At 41.0% G+C, this 19378-nt stretch overlaps 1 protein-coding gene across 3 annotated transcripts in view; it reads right to left on the bottom strand.

Moving 5' to 3' along the window:
• Nucleotides 1-8571: 8571 nt before the first annotated feature.
• Nucleotides 8572-19378, bottom strand: part of PPP1R36 (protein phosphatase 1 regulatory subunit 36) — a 28137-nt gene continuing 17330 nt past the window's right edge. The window contains exons 7-11 of one of the 3 annotated variants that reach the window (XM_080686299.1): nt 12390-12524; nt 10320-10362; nt 9832-10010; nt 9559-9747; nt 8572-9058 (exon numbers count right to left, since the gene is read on the bottom strand). In XM_080686299.1, the coding sequence (XP_080542425.1) occupies nt 8872-9058; nt 9559-9747; nt 9832-10010; nt 10320-10362; nt 12390-12524 (733 nt within the window). In that variant the 3' untranslated portion in view covers nt 8572-8871. The remainder of the gene's footprint in view (nt 9059-9558; nt 9748-9831; nt 10011-10319; nt 10363-12389; nt 12525-19378) is intronic. The other 2 variants (XM_080686300.1, XM_080686301.1) reach the window with 2 other exon arrangements.

The raw sequence follows: 19378 nt of genomic DNA on the forward strand, positions 1-19378 counted from the left end.
TCAGCTCCCTTGTTGTCATCTTACTAGTTCTCTCGGCAGCATTTCTACCAGCTGCCTACTCCCTACTTCATGTCACACTTTTTTCTCTTGTCTTCCATGAAATCTCACTCTCTTGGTTTTCTCTTATCTCACTAGCTGGTGGCACATTCTGAAGGTGAGTTGAGTTGTTGGAGCACATAAGAGATTTGCTACATTTTGCTTGCCCCTCCTATGCCCCTTCTAACATGTAGAGTGTCCTATAGCTAGTCATTTGTCTTCTCCAACTTCACGTTCTCCTTAGGTAATCTTATCCAGTCTCATAACCAGTTACTTCCACATCTGTGTTTCCACCTCTGATTTCTCCCCGAACTCCCAATCTATACAGGGTGGACAAAAGTAGATTTATAGTTGGGAATAAAGAAAACACAGTTTATTCTTGTAGTCTTATCTATTAATTATTATAATATTTTTCCATACAAACAACTGTAAACCTACTTTTGTGCCAGCCTGTATATCTGAAGGCTGACTCATCCCTATGTAGTTGACTAATTGGCATTTCAAATGAACTCAAGATTTTCTCCCTCAGCCTGTTACTCATCCATTCTTCCATATGGAAATACAAACACCCAGTTGCTTAGGGAAAAAATTTTAGAGTTATCCTTGCTTTCTCTTTCCTCATTCCCAACATCTAATCCATCAGCAAATCCTGTCAACTCTACCTTATCCGGAATCCATCTCTAGTAGCTCACCATCTTCCCTCTCCTGGGCCACCTCCGTAGCCTTGGACTGATCTCCCAGCCTCCATTCTCCAATCCCCATCCCCAACCCCAGCCCACTTTCCACATAGTAGCCAGAGTAATCCTTTCAAATATAAATTAGATCATGTCACACCTAAAACCCTCCATCTGAATCCAATCACAATTAGATAAAATCTCAACATTTTGCCACAACCTACAAAGTACAAACCATCTGGCCCTTCTTTTTTTAAAAAAAATTATTTTTTTAATTTCAGAGAGAAAGGGAGAGGGAGAGAGAGAGAGAGATAGAAACATCAATGATGAGAGAATCTTTGATTGGCTGCTTCTGCACACCCCACACTGGGGATCGAGCCCACAACCATGGCAACTGGAAATCGAACCATGACCTAGTTCATAAGTTGACTCTCAACCACCAAGCTACACCAGCCGGGCATCTGGCCCCTCTTAATTCCCTCTCAATCCCCCCTCCACAAGGAGGAACTCCAGCCATGTGGCAGAGCACTGTCTGGCTGCATTGTCATGGGGGTATTCTCAGGGCCCAGTGCAGCGCATACACAATAAATATTAGTTTGTGAATCAATAAACCAATGATTTAGTAAGACAAACTTACAATTCTGGACTGGTAACCACAGCTCTGTACCTCAGGGTTCTGACTTGAAAAGCCAGCAGCTATAACCACCACTCTTCCTGGTTTGCTGTGAGAACTAGTGGAAAAAAGTTTTTCTAGTTCTGAAAACCCACCCAATTGTTCTTTAATGGGTACATGTTGCAGTGTGAGTCTTGTGATGACATTTAGGGCTCCTCCTCACTTTATTCTTTGTGGGCAATGACTTAGACTGGTGTCCTCAAGCAAATGCTCGTTTTGTGCCTTGTAGGGCTGCATCACTGTGTAATTATCAGCTCAGGATAAAGGGTTTGTGTGCAGGGAGATGGGCGTGTTAGGGGGAGAGAAGATAATTATTCCCAAATTAAGCAACAGTGTTTGGGGAGGAACCAGCACATTATTCATAGTCAGTGGGCCCAGAGAAGCCACACAAAAGCACACACTCCCCTGAAGTAGGAATTGTGCCGTAAATCCTCTGCAGGATCCATCTGAGGCCAGACTGCCCTGCTGCTGGCACAGCCTGAAGTTGATTCCAGCTGTCTCAGCCTGCAGTGGATTTACTGCATTTTGTTACTGTTTTCTTTCTCTTGCGGGCATGTCCTGTTTGTTTGACATTCTCACGCATGCTCTGGTCTGTGCTTGTTGCAAAGCAAAAGGATTAGAGAAGAGGGTGTAATACTCACCAGTCACCCTGCAGCCATATCCGATAGTTTATGGAGAGTTGATAGCTGCTCATTTTTTCTCATCTTCCTTTCCATTGCCTGCCTTTTTTCCCCCCTTTTGTAAATATTTACGTTTGTGCCTCTAAAAGGGTGGGGGTACAAAACAATAACATTATTACACCTAACAAATTTACCAATAATTCTTTATTATCAAATATCCCCTAAGTAGTCAATTTTCCTGATAATATTATATATGTACATGCTATTATATGTATAAAAACTATATATATTTAACTCTTGAACAACACAGGTTTGAACTGCATGGGTCCACTTATACATGTATTTTTCTCAATAAATATATAGTCAGCCTTTGGTATCCCTGGGTTTCGCATTAGTGGATCCAACAGACCTCACATCAAAAACAGTATTTTCTATCCACAGTTGGGACTGTGGATGCAGAGTAATACAGGGATTTTTGACTGCAAGGAGGTCAGTGCCACTAACCCCCTTGTTGTTCAAGGGTCAAATGTACGTATCAGGATCCAAGCAAGGCCCACACATTGCATTTGACTGATACATCTTTTAAGTTTCTTTCTTACCCTGAAGGTTACCTCCCCTGTTCCCACCCCCTTATTTTTTGAAGAGTAGGATAATTTTTTTCTTCAGAGTTCTCCCCATTTTGAAATTTCTGATTGAATCCCTATAGTATTAACATGTTCCTTCTTCCCTGAATTTCCTATAAATCCAATGTTAGATTTAGAATCTCGATCTGATTTGGGTGTTGTTGCTTTTTTCCAGGAATACATCATTGGTGTATATTTCCATTGGGGGCACATTATGACTAGATGTCTCTCGCTGTCACCAATGAGCAATACCCATCATTCCATTACAGTTTTGCAAGATGGTAATATCCTAACTCTATTATTCCTTCTACATTTATTTTTTTAGTATAAAGATAATAAAAATATAATTTCCCTGAGGAAACCATGTCTGAATTTGCACACACATGATACTTGTGACTCAGAATGTATAATGATTAAATGGAAAAAAATGACAAATTGATTTGAAAATACATAATTACTATGGGATAATTAAATACATCCTCAGGAAATAACAAAACACCATAACATTTCTTAGCATAAGAGTGGTTGGGACCTTCTACATTTATTACCTGGCACGTTTCTACATAGAGAAATTTTCCTTAATCAAGTATTTGGGTTGCCCTGAGATACACTTTGAAGGAGAAATCACTGCCTGCCAGGAAAAAGAGGCAAACTCAGAAGCGCCAGCTGTGCTGTGCGGTAAGTGTTCCTCGGAGCATGGTGCAGGAGGAGGATGGAGTGACTACAGGAAATGAGATGTGAGCTCCTCCTATCTGGGGAGCTCATTACTTCTGCCTTGATAATTCTGAGCTGGTTGATTGCTGAGCCCTTAGACTCTACTTCACGAAACAGTCTTACCTGCTCGCTCCCTCATTCTGATACTGAGCTTTGTCCGTAATTCAACTCTGAGGGCAAGAACTCCACCTTATACTTCTTGAGTCCGGCATACACCTAGCAAGGCACTGAGCACGGAGTAGACTATCAATAAATGACTGATGGCTACTAACAAATTCAAGATGATGCATATATATTATTTATTTATCACTCTCAGAATCATCCTCAAAAGCACTTCTGAAATGTCTAGCGGGTCGCAGAGCTGGGTGGAATGGCATAGTTTCACCCCTCAATAAGTCTTAAATCAGTAATGGATAACACCCTTACAGATCGGCATCAAAGAGCCAGATATTTGAACCAGCGCTAAATGAATACACAAAATACACAAAAAAGTTCAAAAGGTCATGTGTTACTGCCAAATTGCCTTCCACAAGACTCACACCAGACCACAACTCTCCCATCAGTGTATGAGAATGCCTACTTCCTCACCCACTTGCCAACGTTAGACATCATTGTTTCTTGGAATCTTTGTAATTCTACAGGTGAAAATGGAATTGTATGTTCTCATTTATTCTTCCAACTAGTAATGAGAATGAAAACCTCTTCACATTGGCCATCTGTGTTTCTCCTGTTGTGGCTAATTACCTACTCATATCTTTTGTTCAGAGGCATGAGGTACCTTGTACTGCTGGGTGGGCGTGGGTACTAGCTGTTACCGCTATGCAAGAAATCAGGGACACTTAAAAAATATGTATATTGTAAAAAAAATGTAGGCAAATAAATGTTTTAAAAAATCATCCATAATCCTACCTACTTCTCAGAATCATTGTTAATAATTTAGTTATTTCCTTCCAGACTTATTACCCATATATGTGTGTTTTTTACACACATGGGATTTTACTATATTCAACTTTTCTGTAACCTGTTTTTCCCATAGAAACCTTTGCAATTTCTTCAAAGAATGACAAAGCAATAAGAAAAATAAATATAGAGTATATTACTAGGAAAATAAACAAAGGATATGAATAAGTTATGTCATTCACTCAAGGAGAACACAAATGGCCAATATAAAGAAGTATTCATCCTTACTGTTAATTGGAAGTATAACGTAGAACAAACATACGATTCCATTTTTCACTACCATAGAATATGCAAAGATTCAAAGAAATAATAACGCCCAGGTGAGGAAGTGAGCATTCTCACACACAGATGGAGGTGGTGTGCTTTGGGGCTAGCCTTCTGGGAGGAAATTGGGCAATAGTAAGCTCTTGAGAAAGTGTGCTCTGTGACCCAGCCATATTATTTAAAGGGCTTTATCCTAAGAAAATGACCAGTAGTATGGGTGACAATATGTGTGTGACAAGAAAGTAGAGACTGGGCAAGGACACTGTGACATATTCATACCCTAAATACCACAGAGCAGTTAAAATCATGTTTCAGGGGATACTAGCTGACGAAGGAGAATGTTCACAACATATTACTATGTGAAGGAGAGAGGTTGCAAACAAGGGTACGTGCATGACCCCATTTTTGTTTGGATGAATATGCACACGAATGACTGAAAGAAGGTTCACAAAACATTAACAATTATAAGTTATCCTGGTGGTGAGATTGAGCTTTTTTTTTCTTTGTACTTAAGGTATTTTTTACACTGAACAAGGATTAATATATTCAACTTTTCTGTAACCTGTTTTTCTCATAGAAACCTTTGCAATTTCTTTAAAGAATGACAAAACAATAAAAGAAAGATAAATATGGAGTATATTAATAGGAAAATAAGCAAAGGATATGAATAAGAAACATAAGTTGGGAAACTTCGAAACTGTCTTCTGAGGTGGCTGCATCGTTTTGACTCTCACCAGTAATGAGTTCCTGTTGCTCGGCATCCTCACCAGCATTTCGTATTGTCGGTTGTTGTTGTTTTAAATAAGTATGTAATGTTATCTCATGCTTTTAAAACTTGCATTCCCTGACTACAAATAATGCTGAGCATCTCTTCATCTGCATATTTGTCATGTGCATATCTTCTTTGGTAAGGCGTCTGTTCATCTTTTGCCCATTTCCCATTGAATTGTTTGTTTTCTTGTTGTTGAATTTTAAGAGTACTTTCTATATTTTGCATACAAGTTTTCTATCAGATGTTTTGCAAATATTTTCTCCAGCCTGTAGCTTGTCTTTTCATTCTCTTAATTGCCAAATATTTTAAATAAAAAGAATCCTCCTGGTAAGCTTTAAGGATGCACCTACTTAAAAACCATCAAAGGGCTCCCATTTAAGGCTGTTGATTTGGGAGTTACAAATAGGGACTCCCTCTGAAGAGAACTACAATCGGGCCGAGATATGAACTTGGATTTCACTCCATCCATGCCCTTCGCTGATGCCTTTGTGCAAGGCACAAACTGAACAATCAAATTGCAACAAGCCTCATGGATCTATAAATCCTTACTGCATTTATAGAACCTTCCAGGACAGGGCTCTTGCCTATTCTCCAGCCACATCTCATCCTTCTATCCTTCCTCTCTACACCACAAAAGCCTTATCCGCAACCGGAAGGAGCTTTGCTTCCAGCCTCAAGATTGTCATGTTTCCTCTGCCAGTGTGGCAGACTGGCTTTTAAGATGGACCCCAATGATCCTCACTTCCTGGTATTCTCAGCCTTGTGTGGCCCCCTCCCCTTGAGGTGTGCTTGTGACTTGCTTCTAATGAATAGAACAGAGCAAAAGTGATGGCATCAGTTTTAATATTAGGTTGTAAATGACTGTAACTCCTGTTTTGCTTGCATGCTCTCTCGTATTCCTTCACTCTAATGAAACCAACTGACATGTTATAAGTTCCTTATGGAGAGGCTCATATGGCAAGGAACTGAGGGAGACTTTGGGCCAATAGCTTATGAGGAGCCGAAGCCTCAGTCCAACAGCCAGCCTACAAGGAACTTAATCCTGCCAGCAACCACTTAAGTCATGTTGGAAGCAGATCAACCCCAATTGAGCCTTTAGATAACTTCAGACCGAGTTGACACTTTGAAAGCTTTTGAGAGATGACGAGTCAGAGGATTCAGCTAAGCTGTACACAGACACCTAATCCCTAGAAACTGTGAGATAACAAATAAATGTTACTGTTTTATTTTTTTTAATATATTTTATTGATTTTTTTACAGACAGGAAGGGAGAGGGATAGAGAGTTAGAAACATCGATGAGAGAGAAACATCCATCAACTGCCTTCTGCACATACTGGGGATGTGCCCGAAACCAAGGTACATGCCCTTGGACCAGAATCGAACCTGGGACCCTTCAGTCTGTAGGCTGACGCTCTATCTACTGAGCCAAAACGGTTAGGGCAATATTACTGTTTTAAACCACTGTGTTTTGGGGTAATTTGTCATGCAGCAATAGATAGCTAATGCAGTCAGGAATATTCCCCTACTCACTTCCTACCTCTTTAATTGCTATGTGTCTTCACGTCTCAGATTTCAATGTCACTTCCTCAGGGATGACTTTCTCTTTTTCTGACAATCCCCCACATATGAGCAAGTCTTTGGTTATATACGCTCATAGCATTCTCTTCTCTTTTGCCACACTCATCACCACTACAATTTATTCATTATCTAAATATTTGTTTCCTGTCTGTCTTTCCCCAAGACTTGTCAGTTCCAAGTCAGAGCTGACTATATTTTTTCCACACTGAGTTCCCAGCACCCAACATGGTGCAGAGCACAGAGTGGGGATATAGTAATTGTGGAGTGAAATAATGAATAAACAAACAAAGGCAGCCGAAACCGGTTTGGCTCAGTGGATAGAGCGTCGGCCTGCAGACTGAAGGGTCCCGGGTTCGATTCCGGTCAAGGGCATGTACCTTGGTTGCGGGCACATCCCCAGTGGAAGGTGTGCAGGAGGCAGCTGATCGATGGTTCTCTCCCATCGATGTTTCTAGCTCTCTATCCCTCTCCCTTCCTCTCTGTAAAAAATCAATAAAATATATTTTAAAAAAAAAAAAAAACAAAAACGAAGGCATTAATAAATGAAGTACACCAGTCTTGCAGTTCAGAAAGGAGTCAGAGAAAGCCCAGCACCCTAGTAAAGACAGTATAAAAGTCTCACAATTTCCAGGCTGTATTTGTTAAAAATAGCAAAAACAAGAAATAAAAAAATGAAACCATGTCAACATGGTCTAGATAAAAATGTGTTATGACAGAGTGTCTTATAACCAAATTCTCTACATAATTAAAAAGTCTGGCAAGGGTTAACTTATAATCCTGGGTTTTGATTGAAACTTTGGTTTTAACAGGAGTAACAGAAACTAACCTGGATGATAAAGGATGAGAGAGTAAAGACAGAGTAGGTTTAACAGAAGCTGCCCCACATGACCAATAGGCTGGAGCTGGCGTTCCTCTGCTTCCGGTATTACACCTGGGAAAGGTATCCAGTTTTTTCTATGAAATGAATGAATTTTTTAGCTAAATGCTAAAAGAAGGACTTTAGAGTTTGATTATACCCTGCAGCACAGAAAGGTAAATTCAGTGCAGTTGTTTCACTTGGCTAAACTCCTACAGGACTTTTAAAATGATAATATATAATCAGCAGCTCTGAATTCCACCTAGTGAACTGGCTTCACTAGAGACTCCTAATCTTCACTGCCTACCAAATAGCATCCCTCCACTCCCTAGCCGGACACTCAGCTGAACCTTCCAGCCTGTTCTTCCACCACACCCTTTCACCTGCATCATGCCCGTGCCATTCCTCGGCCACAGGGCACACTCGTTCATCTCTGCCTTTGCATGCATTCTTCCTCCGCCTGGAAGTCCCTCTTTAGTGCCATCTGGTCCTTGCAACAGCAAATTCCAATCAGAACACTGTGGTCCCCCTGCCCCCTGCAAAGTGATTGCTCTTCTGCTCTGTCCTCTCAGGGCACCAGTGTTGACCTCTTTTCTGGCCTCTGTCATCTTCAATATTGTTTTGTGAACAGGTACGTATTTTACTCATCCTTTCTACTACCCAGACCTGGAGGATATGGTCTCTGTCTTGATGATCTTCTCTCTCTAAATAACCCAACACAAGGCTTTGAATGGAGCAGGGGCTTAATCCATATTTGTTGTTAAATGAATAAATAAAAGAATTAATGAAACATATATGTTAAAAGGCTTTTAAATGAATCAGATATACTTTATATCTTACTGCCAATAATAATATAGCCATAGAAAGAGATTTAATATTTAAAATATTTAATTTGCCTTTTTATAAAATTTTTTACAAACATATCAAAGACACTTTGTTATAAAGCAAAAATGAACTTAGAAATTAATAAAAAGAATATTTCTTCACTAGTCCACTAGAACACTGGCTAAATGTCCTGATATGTTACTCTAGTCACACAGAAGCCAGGGAGGTAAATAAATGACAAAGCAAACTTAATTACAGAAATGGAATGTACCAGATCATTTAGGGAATGATGTTTGAGAGGACAGTGTTTTCATGACCAAGTCCAGTGTATCCCGAATCCTTACGTTATTTCTTTCTATCAGGAAAGACTGTCTCCCGGGCGATTTCATGTTTTCTTCTGGTTCAAGGGGGAGAAGAGTATGGGGGTTGAACAGACATCGAGGCTGCCCCAAAATGCCAACTCTGTGAAAAGAATTATTGGTATAGCTGAAGCAGTAAGGCCAAAGACTAAGGTATATGGCTGTGGTTGTGTGTGTGTACACACAGCTTTTTATTTTATTTTATTTTTATTTTTTTTAAGCATTCCCTGTTTCCCTGAACCACTGTGCTCTTAAATATGGGTCAAAATCTCAGCCCCAAACCAGATTTTGTACTGGTCCTTCCCACATTTCCCAACGATGATTCTTCTAATGGAAAAACCTCAGCCTTATAAAGTCTGCTACTCACTTGTCCAAACTGGAACTAGCTTAATGTTCTAGCAATCTTTTCTAGTCTAGATAGGTGTTCCAAGAGCTACTCTGGAGAGGAAACAGGTGGAAAGGAGCAGGGGTGGGCAGGAAGATGGTGCTTTCATCTTCGTTCAGCTTTTTGGCAAAGGCATGGTGTCTGAACCCCTGTCCCTCCTGGCCCAACCTAGGAAATGATACTCGGGGCCCTCTCTTCGCTTTCCTTGGGCCACTTACATTGGCATGGGCACAGACTCCATCTTCTCCATGTGCTCTTGCATCTGAGCTGGGAATCTGGTGCTGATTTGATTCTTTTTCTCAAAGATATTCTGAGCTTTTTCTCTGAGAGACGGCAACAGAGTAGACATGACTGGGGAGCGCATGTGAATGGCTGTTTTAATCGCTGGGCGTTTTGCCATCATTCTCCTATGGGGGTAAAGGTGACATTTAGGTCACATCATCTTATTTTCTAGAAATATTCTTGAGCTTAGGAATGTCAAAAGGCCATACCTGAATTGTACAAATGTCATGCGTTTCTTTTCCCCTCCTGATTCTTCATCCTCACGCTTCCTTCGAGGAATATTAAACATATTGGTACGAAAGAGCCTCCCTATTTCTTCCTCAATCTCTGAGAAGTGTTGACGTCGGAAAACAATCCAAGCTACATATGCACAGAAAGTATAAAAGGACTACAACGGAAAAAAGGCAAGAATCACAACCCAGAGCTATGATATGAAAAACTCCCACCTATCTATATAAAACTGCTAAATAGATGTAAACCCAGACAATCCAATTTTTCAACATTCCTAAAAAGCTGTGGAAAATTACACATGTACTAATCTTTGTAGGAGGAAAATCAGACCAAAAATACATAGTTTGTTAGCATCCTTTTGAAAAAGGGCATTCACTATAAATAAGCACCTGGCAAATGGCTATTGGTTAATGCTATACTTCAATTTCACATCAAAGAAAAAAGCCCCCAAGCATAAGTGACTCACCTCAAAGAATTTCCAGTCTTTTTGTGTATTTGATATTTTCTCCCTGCAATATAACAGATCACAACTCTAGGTTGAGAGGGAAGCTCAAATGTTCAGTGATCTACGCAAACGCTTATCTTCAAAAGGTCCCTTTGCAGGATCAATACCTGTGGCCCCAAGACTATTTAGGCACATAAATGCTAGCAAGATGCATTGGTAATGAGTCCCAATGTGTTTTTCTCCAACTTCTTAGGTTACCGAGATCAAAACCCCTGGAGTGTTCTATCAAAGGTTAATTAATATAAATTCAGGATAAACAAGCCAAGAAATGTATTCTTCCAAATGCTACCGGTGATGTGAGTGTTGGGTGGAGTGGAAATATGATGAAGAGGCAACATGAGGTGTTAGTAGGTACGGAAATAAAGCAACTAGAGGGTAAGTCTAAAATGAAGAAAAAGAAAAAGAAATCGTGAACAATGGTTATGGTGACTGGGTGCAATCAGAAGTGGAAATATATCATTATGCCATGCAAATATAATATATGCCATGCAATCAATAGCCTGGGGACAGCAGTGTGCTCTTCCTTCTGAATGAGACACTAGTGACTAATGGGCAGGGAGCATATACAGCATGGAGACGATGGACAAAGGGGCGATTCACATCCCAGGATGGAGCAGGATGGCATGAGATTTCATCACAATACTCAGAACAGAGTGCGACTTAACTTATGAATTGTTTATTTCTTGAATTTTCCATTTAATATTTTCAGACCACAGTTGACCACGAGTAATGAAAACCTCAGAAAGTAAAACCACAGGTCAACTAATGTATAAGCAAAACAAACAAACAAACAAACAAACAAAACAACAACAAAGAAAATGAGCCTGAACTGAAAATATATCAATATAAACAACAATAAACTCAAGTCCTATTGAGGAAGCCCTCACAGGTGGTGACAGAAGATCTGACTTTGGGTGGTGGCACTCGGTATAATATACAGATCTTGTAACATAGAAACCCACACCTGAAGCCTGTATGTTCATGTCACCCCAATAAATTTAAATAAATGAGTAAATAAATAAAGTAGCATAACTAAAGCAAAAAAATAATTAAAAAATTTTAATATGTTTTTATTGCTTTCAGAAAGAGGAAGGGAGAGGGAGAGAGGGATAGAAACCTCAATGATGAGAGAGAATCATCGATCGGCTGCCTCCTACACGCTCCCTTCTGGCATCAAGGCCGAAATCCTGGCATGTGTCCTGACTGGGAATCGAACTTCGACCTCCTAGTTCATGGGTGGATGCCGAACGACACCGGCCGGGCAAGACACTTTAAAATTTTAATTACTGTAGTGTATAAATTGACATCCTTAGGTAAAAACTGCCTTCCCACAAGTAGGATCACCTCACTAGCTTGTATCCACAACTGTTGTTGCATCAAAACAAGCAGGAAAAGGGCAGGGGACACACCCATCAAACACCGGCCCATCACTCGGTCTCCCTCGCAAGGCAGCCAAGCGGCCTTTGTGTGGCAGCAGGAAGCCTTCCTGGTTGAGAGCAAGATTCCATTAATCTGAAATATGCTGAGAGAAAAGACTTTTTGTTGTTGTTAATCCTCACCTGAGGATATTTGTTCCACTGATTTTTTTTAGAGACGGGAAGGGGAGCACGAGAGAAACACTGACCTGAGACACATCGACTGGTTGCTTCTGGCATGTGCCCTGACAGGGGCCAGAGACAAACCTGCAACCGAGGTACATGCCCTTGGCTGGGAATCAAACCCAAGACCCTTTGGTCCCCAGGTGGACGCTCTAACTGGAGCAAACCAGCCAGGACTGAGAGAAAAGATATTTAAACCCAAGCAGTAGATGGTTGTTAAAATATCAGCAGAGATTCTGGGATTCTTCCCATACTTCTTGGCTTTCTCAAAAGAAACATCACATGTTTTGAGGGCAGAGCCTCAGCTGAGCTAATTATTCTGTACAACAAAAAAGGAACCTTTCTCCAGGCACCAAAAGTCAAATTTAAGAGTTTTAAAGATGTGGGTATACAAACAAGCGAAGATGGAATGAAATGCTAAGTGTGCACTTACCTCCCGCAGCACATGTGATGCTTGTCGGGCATCCCCAAGCCCAGGACAAGGACACAGTACTTCTGCGCCAAGTATTTCTGTGCCGCTTCTAACTTACTTAAAACCAGTTCCATCTCTTTTTTCTCCACAAGGCCCCTGAAAGGAAAAACGATAATTTGGATTAATTTTGGCAAATTAATTAATGGAAAGCCAGAAGTATGAACTATTTTGAAGGAAATACAAGTGAATCCACACATCCGACTTATCCTTTCATCTATTTTATTCAAGCTGTGGCAGAGGTCCTCAAAGTCCTTTGATATTTACCACTGTCATCAGCATCTCAAATTTATGGTGAATTTTCACTTTTAAAAAAATATATTTTTTATTTATTTCAGAGAGGAAAGAGAAAGAGAGAGAGAGAGAGGGAGAAAGAGAGAGAAACATCAATGATGAGAGAGAATCATTGATCGGCGGCCTTCTACATACCCCACACTGGGGATCAAGCCTGCAGCCCAGGCATGTGCCCTGACAGGGAATCAAACCATGACCTCCTAGTTCATAGGTCGATTCTCAACCATTGAACCATGTCAGCCGGTTTCACTTTTTTATAGATTCTTTATACTTTATGCCGTATATCCTTAATTTTATATACAGGCAATCCTAATTTATTACCTATCTTGGTTTCTGAGGCAGCTAGCAGCCCACTTCCCTGCTGTTTTGCTAAAACATGGAGACTCCCACCTGAGCTTCCCTGGGTTCCTGATGTCACTACTAAGGGTTGGGGCTCAATGTGTGCCTATTCGCACCTCTGTGTTTGCTAAGCAGGCATCTGTGGACTACTACTCTGAAACTTCGGCATTAATTACAATAACCTTTCTTCCCCTTGAAAACATACCCCAGTTTGAACTGAATTGCAAATGAACTTTAAGGCAGCCTGTTCTTAGGTTACAGCACGTCTGAAGCATGTTAGAAGTTTTTGCAATGGATGGACCTTCAGGACATTATGCTAAGTGAATAAGTCAGTCAGAAAAAGCTAAGAACCATATGATTTCACTTATACCTGGGATATAAAATTGAAACTCATGAGCATAAACAGCAGTGTGGTGGTTGCCAGAGGGAAGGGGATGGGGGGAGAAGGGGGGCCTAAAATAAGGTGACAGAAGATTTGACTTTGGGTGGTGGGCACACAGTGCAATATACAGATCTTGTAACATAGAAATCCACACCTGAAACTTATATGTTCATGTTGACCAATGTCACCCCAATCAACTTAATGAATAAAATAAAATAAAATAAAAAAGTTTTTGCAGTATAGAAGGGAACAATATTGCCCACAATACATTCCAATGACTGCTATGGAAAATGTGTCATTAACTTTTTTTTTTTTAAACTATTTTATTGATTTTTTACAGAGAGGAAGGGAGAGGGACAGAGAGTTAGAAACATCAATGAGAGAGAAACCACCGATCAGCTGCCTCCTGCACACCCCTCACCGGGGATGTGCCCGCAACCAAGGTACATGCCCTTGACCGGAATTGAACCTGGGACCCTTCAGCCTGCAGGCCAACGCTCCATCCACTGAGCCAAACCGGCTAGGGCAACTTTTTTCTTTAAAAAAATATATTTTTATTGATTTCAAAGAGGAAGGGAGAGGGAGAGAGAGAAGCATCAATGATGAGAGAGAATCATCTATCAGCTGCCTTCTGCATGGCCCCTATTAGAGACTGAGCCTGAAACTGGACATGTGCCCTGACCAGGAATCAAACCAGAGGCCTCTTGGTTCATGGGTCAACGATCAACCATTGAACCATACTAGTCGGGCAGCATTTTTCTTGCCTTTTAATTTTCAGAAAGATTTAAACTAAAGAAATGCACTCTAAACAACAGGGAAAAATCATTGCCTCTTCTGATGTTAATCACTAGACTAACTACATGAGGATATGCTGTGGGGGTTTGAGAATAATATGGATAGTTCAAAGCACAAATCATTACCATATGTGATGAGAAGGCCCGTGAGTGGCTGAAATAAAATAGATTTCTGGAATAGACAAATTGGGTTCCAACTTTAAATGCCCAAATTTGCCATAACCCAACACACATCCCCGCAAGCACCCGACAGCCATCACTGTGCCTGCCTGCCTGCGTCCTTCAGAAGTCCCCACCCTCGCCATTCACCCCTGCTTTGCCAGAGCTGCCAGTAGTTAATATTCTTTTGTTGTTGTAAACAAAACAAAGCAAACAATAGTCAAGAAAGACCTTGAGACTTTTAGGCCAATGATTCTCAAGTGTTAATATATGTAAGAATCGCCTGGGGTTACTTACTAAAAGTGCAGATTCCCAATGCCACCCCCTCTCAAAGATTTGGGCTCAGTAGGTCGGGGTAGAACCTGGCATTTAAAACAAGCCCAGGTATAACCCTCTGGAAAAAAAATTAAAAAAAAAAAAAAGTTTATTTCAAGTATAAAAAGTAATGTTTCAATATTATCAAAAATCCTGTCAGTTTACTAAGTATAAAAGAAGACTGCTGACAATAAAAGTTAACAATTAGGTATAAAATACTTAGAAATATACTTTGACATTCAGAGAGCATGGAAAATAATTTGATAATTTCAAGTGCCATACAACTGATCATAAACTTTGATCCAATAATTTCTCCCGGAATTTTTTTTAACCTTCCAAAATTAGGGAAAAAATCAAATGCATAAAGATATTCAATAAAGGGAGAGGGAGGTAATTGGGGGATAAGGACACATATGTAATACCTTAATCAATAAAGAAATTTTAAAAAAGATATTCAATACAATCTTTATCTTTTATCTATCAAAAAAATTAGAAGTTCCCAAAATATATAAAATATATATAGCCAGGTACTTAATATAGCATTTAACTTAATGTGGAATTTAAGCCAAGCACCGAAGTCTGTACCCTTAACCACTATACCATACTATCTTTTAATAGGTAAATCAATAAGTCAGTAACGTACATTGGATTGACGAAATGTTATGCCACCATTAAAAATTGTAATTATGGCCCAGCCAGTGGTTGAACGTGGACCCATGAACCAGGAGGTCACTGGTTCGCTTCCCAGTCAGGGCACATACCCAGGTTTTGGGCTCAATCTCCAGTAGGGGGTGTGCAGGAAGCAGCCAATCGATGGTTCTCTCTCTTCATTGTTTTTTTTTTTTTAAATATATTTTATTGATTTTTCACAGAGAGGAAGGGAGAGGGATAGAGAGTCAGAAACATCGATGAGAGAGAAACATCGATCAGCTGCCTCCTGCACACCTGCCACTGGGGATGTGCCCGCAACCAGGGCACATGCCCCCGACCGGAATCGAACCTGGGACCCCTCAGTCCGCAGGCTGACGCTCTATCCACTGAGCCAAACCGGTCAGGGCTCTTCATTGTTTATATATCTCCCTCTCCCTTCTTCGCTGAAATCAATAATAATATATTTTTAAAATTATAATTATGAAGACTGTAATAACAAAAAAGACTTATGACATGATGTTTAAAACTGCATACATTAGCTCGGAGGATCCAAGATGGCGGCGTAGGTAAACACCTAAACTGCTGCCTCGCACAACAATTTCAAAACTACAACTAAAAGACAAAACGTCTATCACCCAGAACCACGGGAAAGCTGGCTGAGTGGAAGTTCCACAACTAGAAGGAAAGAGCAAACAGCACTGAGAGGTGCACAAGCGCTGAAAAGCTGAGGTATGGAGGCGCGCGAATCGGGCTGGCAATGGGCATCTGAGAGCGCTACTTTTCTCAACCCAAAGGGAGACAAGCTCCCGATTACTCCAAACTCCAGTTTCTGGGGAGACGCGGGGGACCCAAACTCCTACGGGGAGAAGCTGGACTGTCTGCCATGGGGTCGGAAAGTGAGGGAGGCTTGCTTGCAGGGCTGCGCGCAGGAATAATTGTTTACTGTGCTGGGGCTTGGGACGCGGTTGTAGACACAGAGCCGGCTAACTGGCAGCCATCGCTGTTTGCCACGCCCTAGCCTAGTCACGCCCTGAGACCCCGCCCTGCACAACCTAAAAACCCACCCAAGCTCCAAGCAACGGCTTTAGCATATGAATGGCCTGCCCTATTGCAGCTTAACCTAACAAACTTGCAGCCCAGGTCAGACAGCTCCAAAACCTCCCAACCCCAAGCAAAGAGGAGAAAACTGTAGTTCTCACTGTAGCGCCCACTGGGTGGCCTCAGACAGTAGCTGACCTGCACCCCATTAGAGATCCAGAAGCCAGTGTACCTAGTGGTCAGTGTGAGACACCAGATTTCAACTCCTCACATCCATAAGTGACACATTCAAGAGGCAGACTCAGTGAGCACCAAAGCCCCACTGAAACAAGTCCTGCACCATAAGCATGTCTCCAGCGCAGCAGTTCTTCCATTATAGACACAGCGGGTCCTCACAGCCAATTGGCCTGGAGGTCAATTCTTCCCAGTGTACCAACAGCAATCAAGGCTTAACTACACCAAGACTTTGCACTCAGCCCACAAAGGGGTGTACCAAAGGCGTCCACCTCAGGTGATTGGGGAGGCTGAGCTACTGGCCCCTATAGGTCACCTACCACACAAAGCCACTCCATCAACACAGGGAAGCAGCAAAATGCGGAGACAAAGAAACATGTCACGAATGAAAGAAATGGAGGAAAGCAAACTACTGGACAACATAGAGTTCAGAACCACATTTATAAGGTTACTCAAGAATCTTCTAAAAACCGCTGAGGAACTTAGTGAGACCTTTAAGGATCTTAATGAGAATGCCAAAAAAATGGAAAAGGACCAGTCAGAAATTAAGCATACACTGTCTGAAATAAAGAATATACAGAAACTCAACTGTAGATCAACGTACCCCAAGAATCAAACCAAAGATCTGAAATATGAGGAGACAAAAAACACCCAACCAGAAAAACAAAAAGAAAAAATAATCCAAAAATATGAAGATAGTGTAAGGAGCCTCTGGGACAACTTTAAGCGTACCAATATCCGAATTTTTGGGGTGCCAGAAGAAGAGAGAGAGCAAAATATTGAAAACCTATTAGAAGAAATAATGACAGAAAACTTTCCCTACCTGGTGAAAGAAATAGACTTACAAGTTCAGGAAGCTCACAGAACCCCATACAAGAGGAATCCAAAGAGGACCACACCAAGACACATCATAATTAAAATGCCAAAGGCAAAAGACAAAGAGAGAATCTTTTTTTTTTTTTTTAACATTTTTAAAATATATTTTATTGATTTTTTTACAGAGAGGAAGGGAGAGGGATAGAGAGTCAGAAACATAGATGAGAGAGAGACATCGATCAGCTGCCTCTTGCACACCCCCACCTGGGGATGTGCCCGCAACCAAGGTACATGCCCTTGACTGGAATCGAACCCGGGATCCTTCAGTCTGCAGGCCGACGCTCTATCCACTGAGCCAAACCAGTTTCGGCCAAAGAGAGAATCTTGAAAGCAGCAAGCGAAAAACGGTTAGTTACCTACAAGGGAGCACCCATATGACTGTCAGCTGATTTCTCAGCAGAAACTATGCAGGCCAGAAGGGAGTGGCAAGAAATATTCAAAGTGATGAACAGCAAGAACCTACAACCAAGATTACTTTACCCAGCAAAGCTATCATTCAGAGTTGAAGGTCAGATAAAGAGCTTCACAGACAAGAAAAAGCTAAAGGAGTTCATCACCACCAAACCAGGATTACATGAAATGCTGAAGGGTATTCTTTAAAAAGAGGAAGAAGAAGAAAAAGGTAAAGATAAAAATTATGAATAACAAAATGACATCAAATACATACCTACCAACAAGTGAATCTAAAAATCAAGTGAATAAAAAATCTGAAGAACAGAATGGACTGGTGAATATAATAGAATCAGGGACATAGAAAGGGAGTGGACTGACAATTCTCAGGGGGAAAAGGGTGTGAGGGGTGCAGGAAGAGATTGGACAAAAATCTTACACCTATGGATGAAGATAGTGGTGGCGGGTAAGGGCATGGGGTGGGGTGGGGAATCAGGTGGAGGGGAGCTATGGGGAAAAAAAAAAAGAGGAACACCTGTAATAATCTGAACAATAAAGATTTATTTAAAAAAAACTGCATACATTAAAATAACTGCATACATAACTGTGCCTTTGTTCAGAAACTATATGTCTGATGGTGGAGTAGAGGTACAGTGACCACTGAACCACAGAGGTATCTTAAGACTCAAAAATGAAGCAAGTCCATTCATTATAATAGAATTCACTATAGGGTAAGTTACTTGCAAAGGGCAAAATTGGGGCAGACAGGCAATCCAGTGGTCTAGGTCTGCATAGCAAATTTTGTCATCAGACAGCTATTACAGCCAATATTTTATAGTATAGCTGGACTACTAATGACTGATGAGACGAAGAATGTAGTACAAGCCAGGAACCGTATCTCCTGGTGGATACTTGCTTAGAATTGATGCCAACACCTAGTTTGATATTTATCTCGGTTGCTATGTCATTCTGGCCGTTTACTGACAGGAACCTTTATAATTACATTGTGTGAGTTTACAGGACATAGCTAATCATTAACTGAGGCTTTAGTGCTGGTGGAGACTAGTTAGGTCAGAGTTCTCAGCATGGAAACTTGAAGAGAAACAAAAGCAGGGATACAGAGATGGAGTCAGTTTTGTTCACATCAACATCTATACACTATAATTCCTAATTATAAGTGGATGAACTGTGGAAAAGCCAGCAGAGGTGATTGGCAGCAGGTGGTGGGCACTTTGCACCGTGGTTTGAGCAGACTTTGGAGTTAGATAGACCTGGGTTCTAATGTCAGCTCCACCAATTACAGGGTATGCCCATTTTTAACGTCTCTGAGCTGTAGTTTCTTCTTCTGTAAAATGCGGATAAGGCTTCTTCTTCTGGAAATAGAGGTTTTAATAATCTAAAACCAACAAATGTATCTTTGCTATCCTTCCACCTCCCTTTCTGCTCTTCTCTCACAGTTTGGCCTTTCTTCCAAGTGGCAA

Source organism: Plecotus auritus, assembly GCF_963455305.1.
Source record: "Plecotus auritus genome assembly, chromosome: 1".
Lineage (NCBI taxonomy): Eukaryota > Metazoa > Chordata > Mammalia > Chiroptera > Vespertilionidae > Plecotus > Plecotus auritus.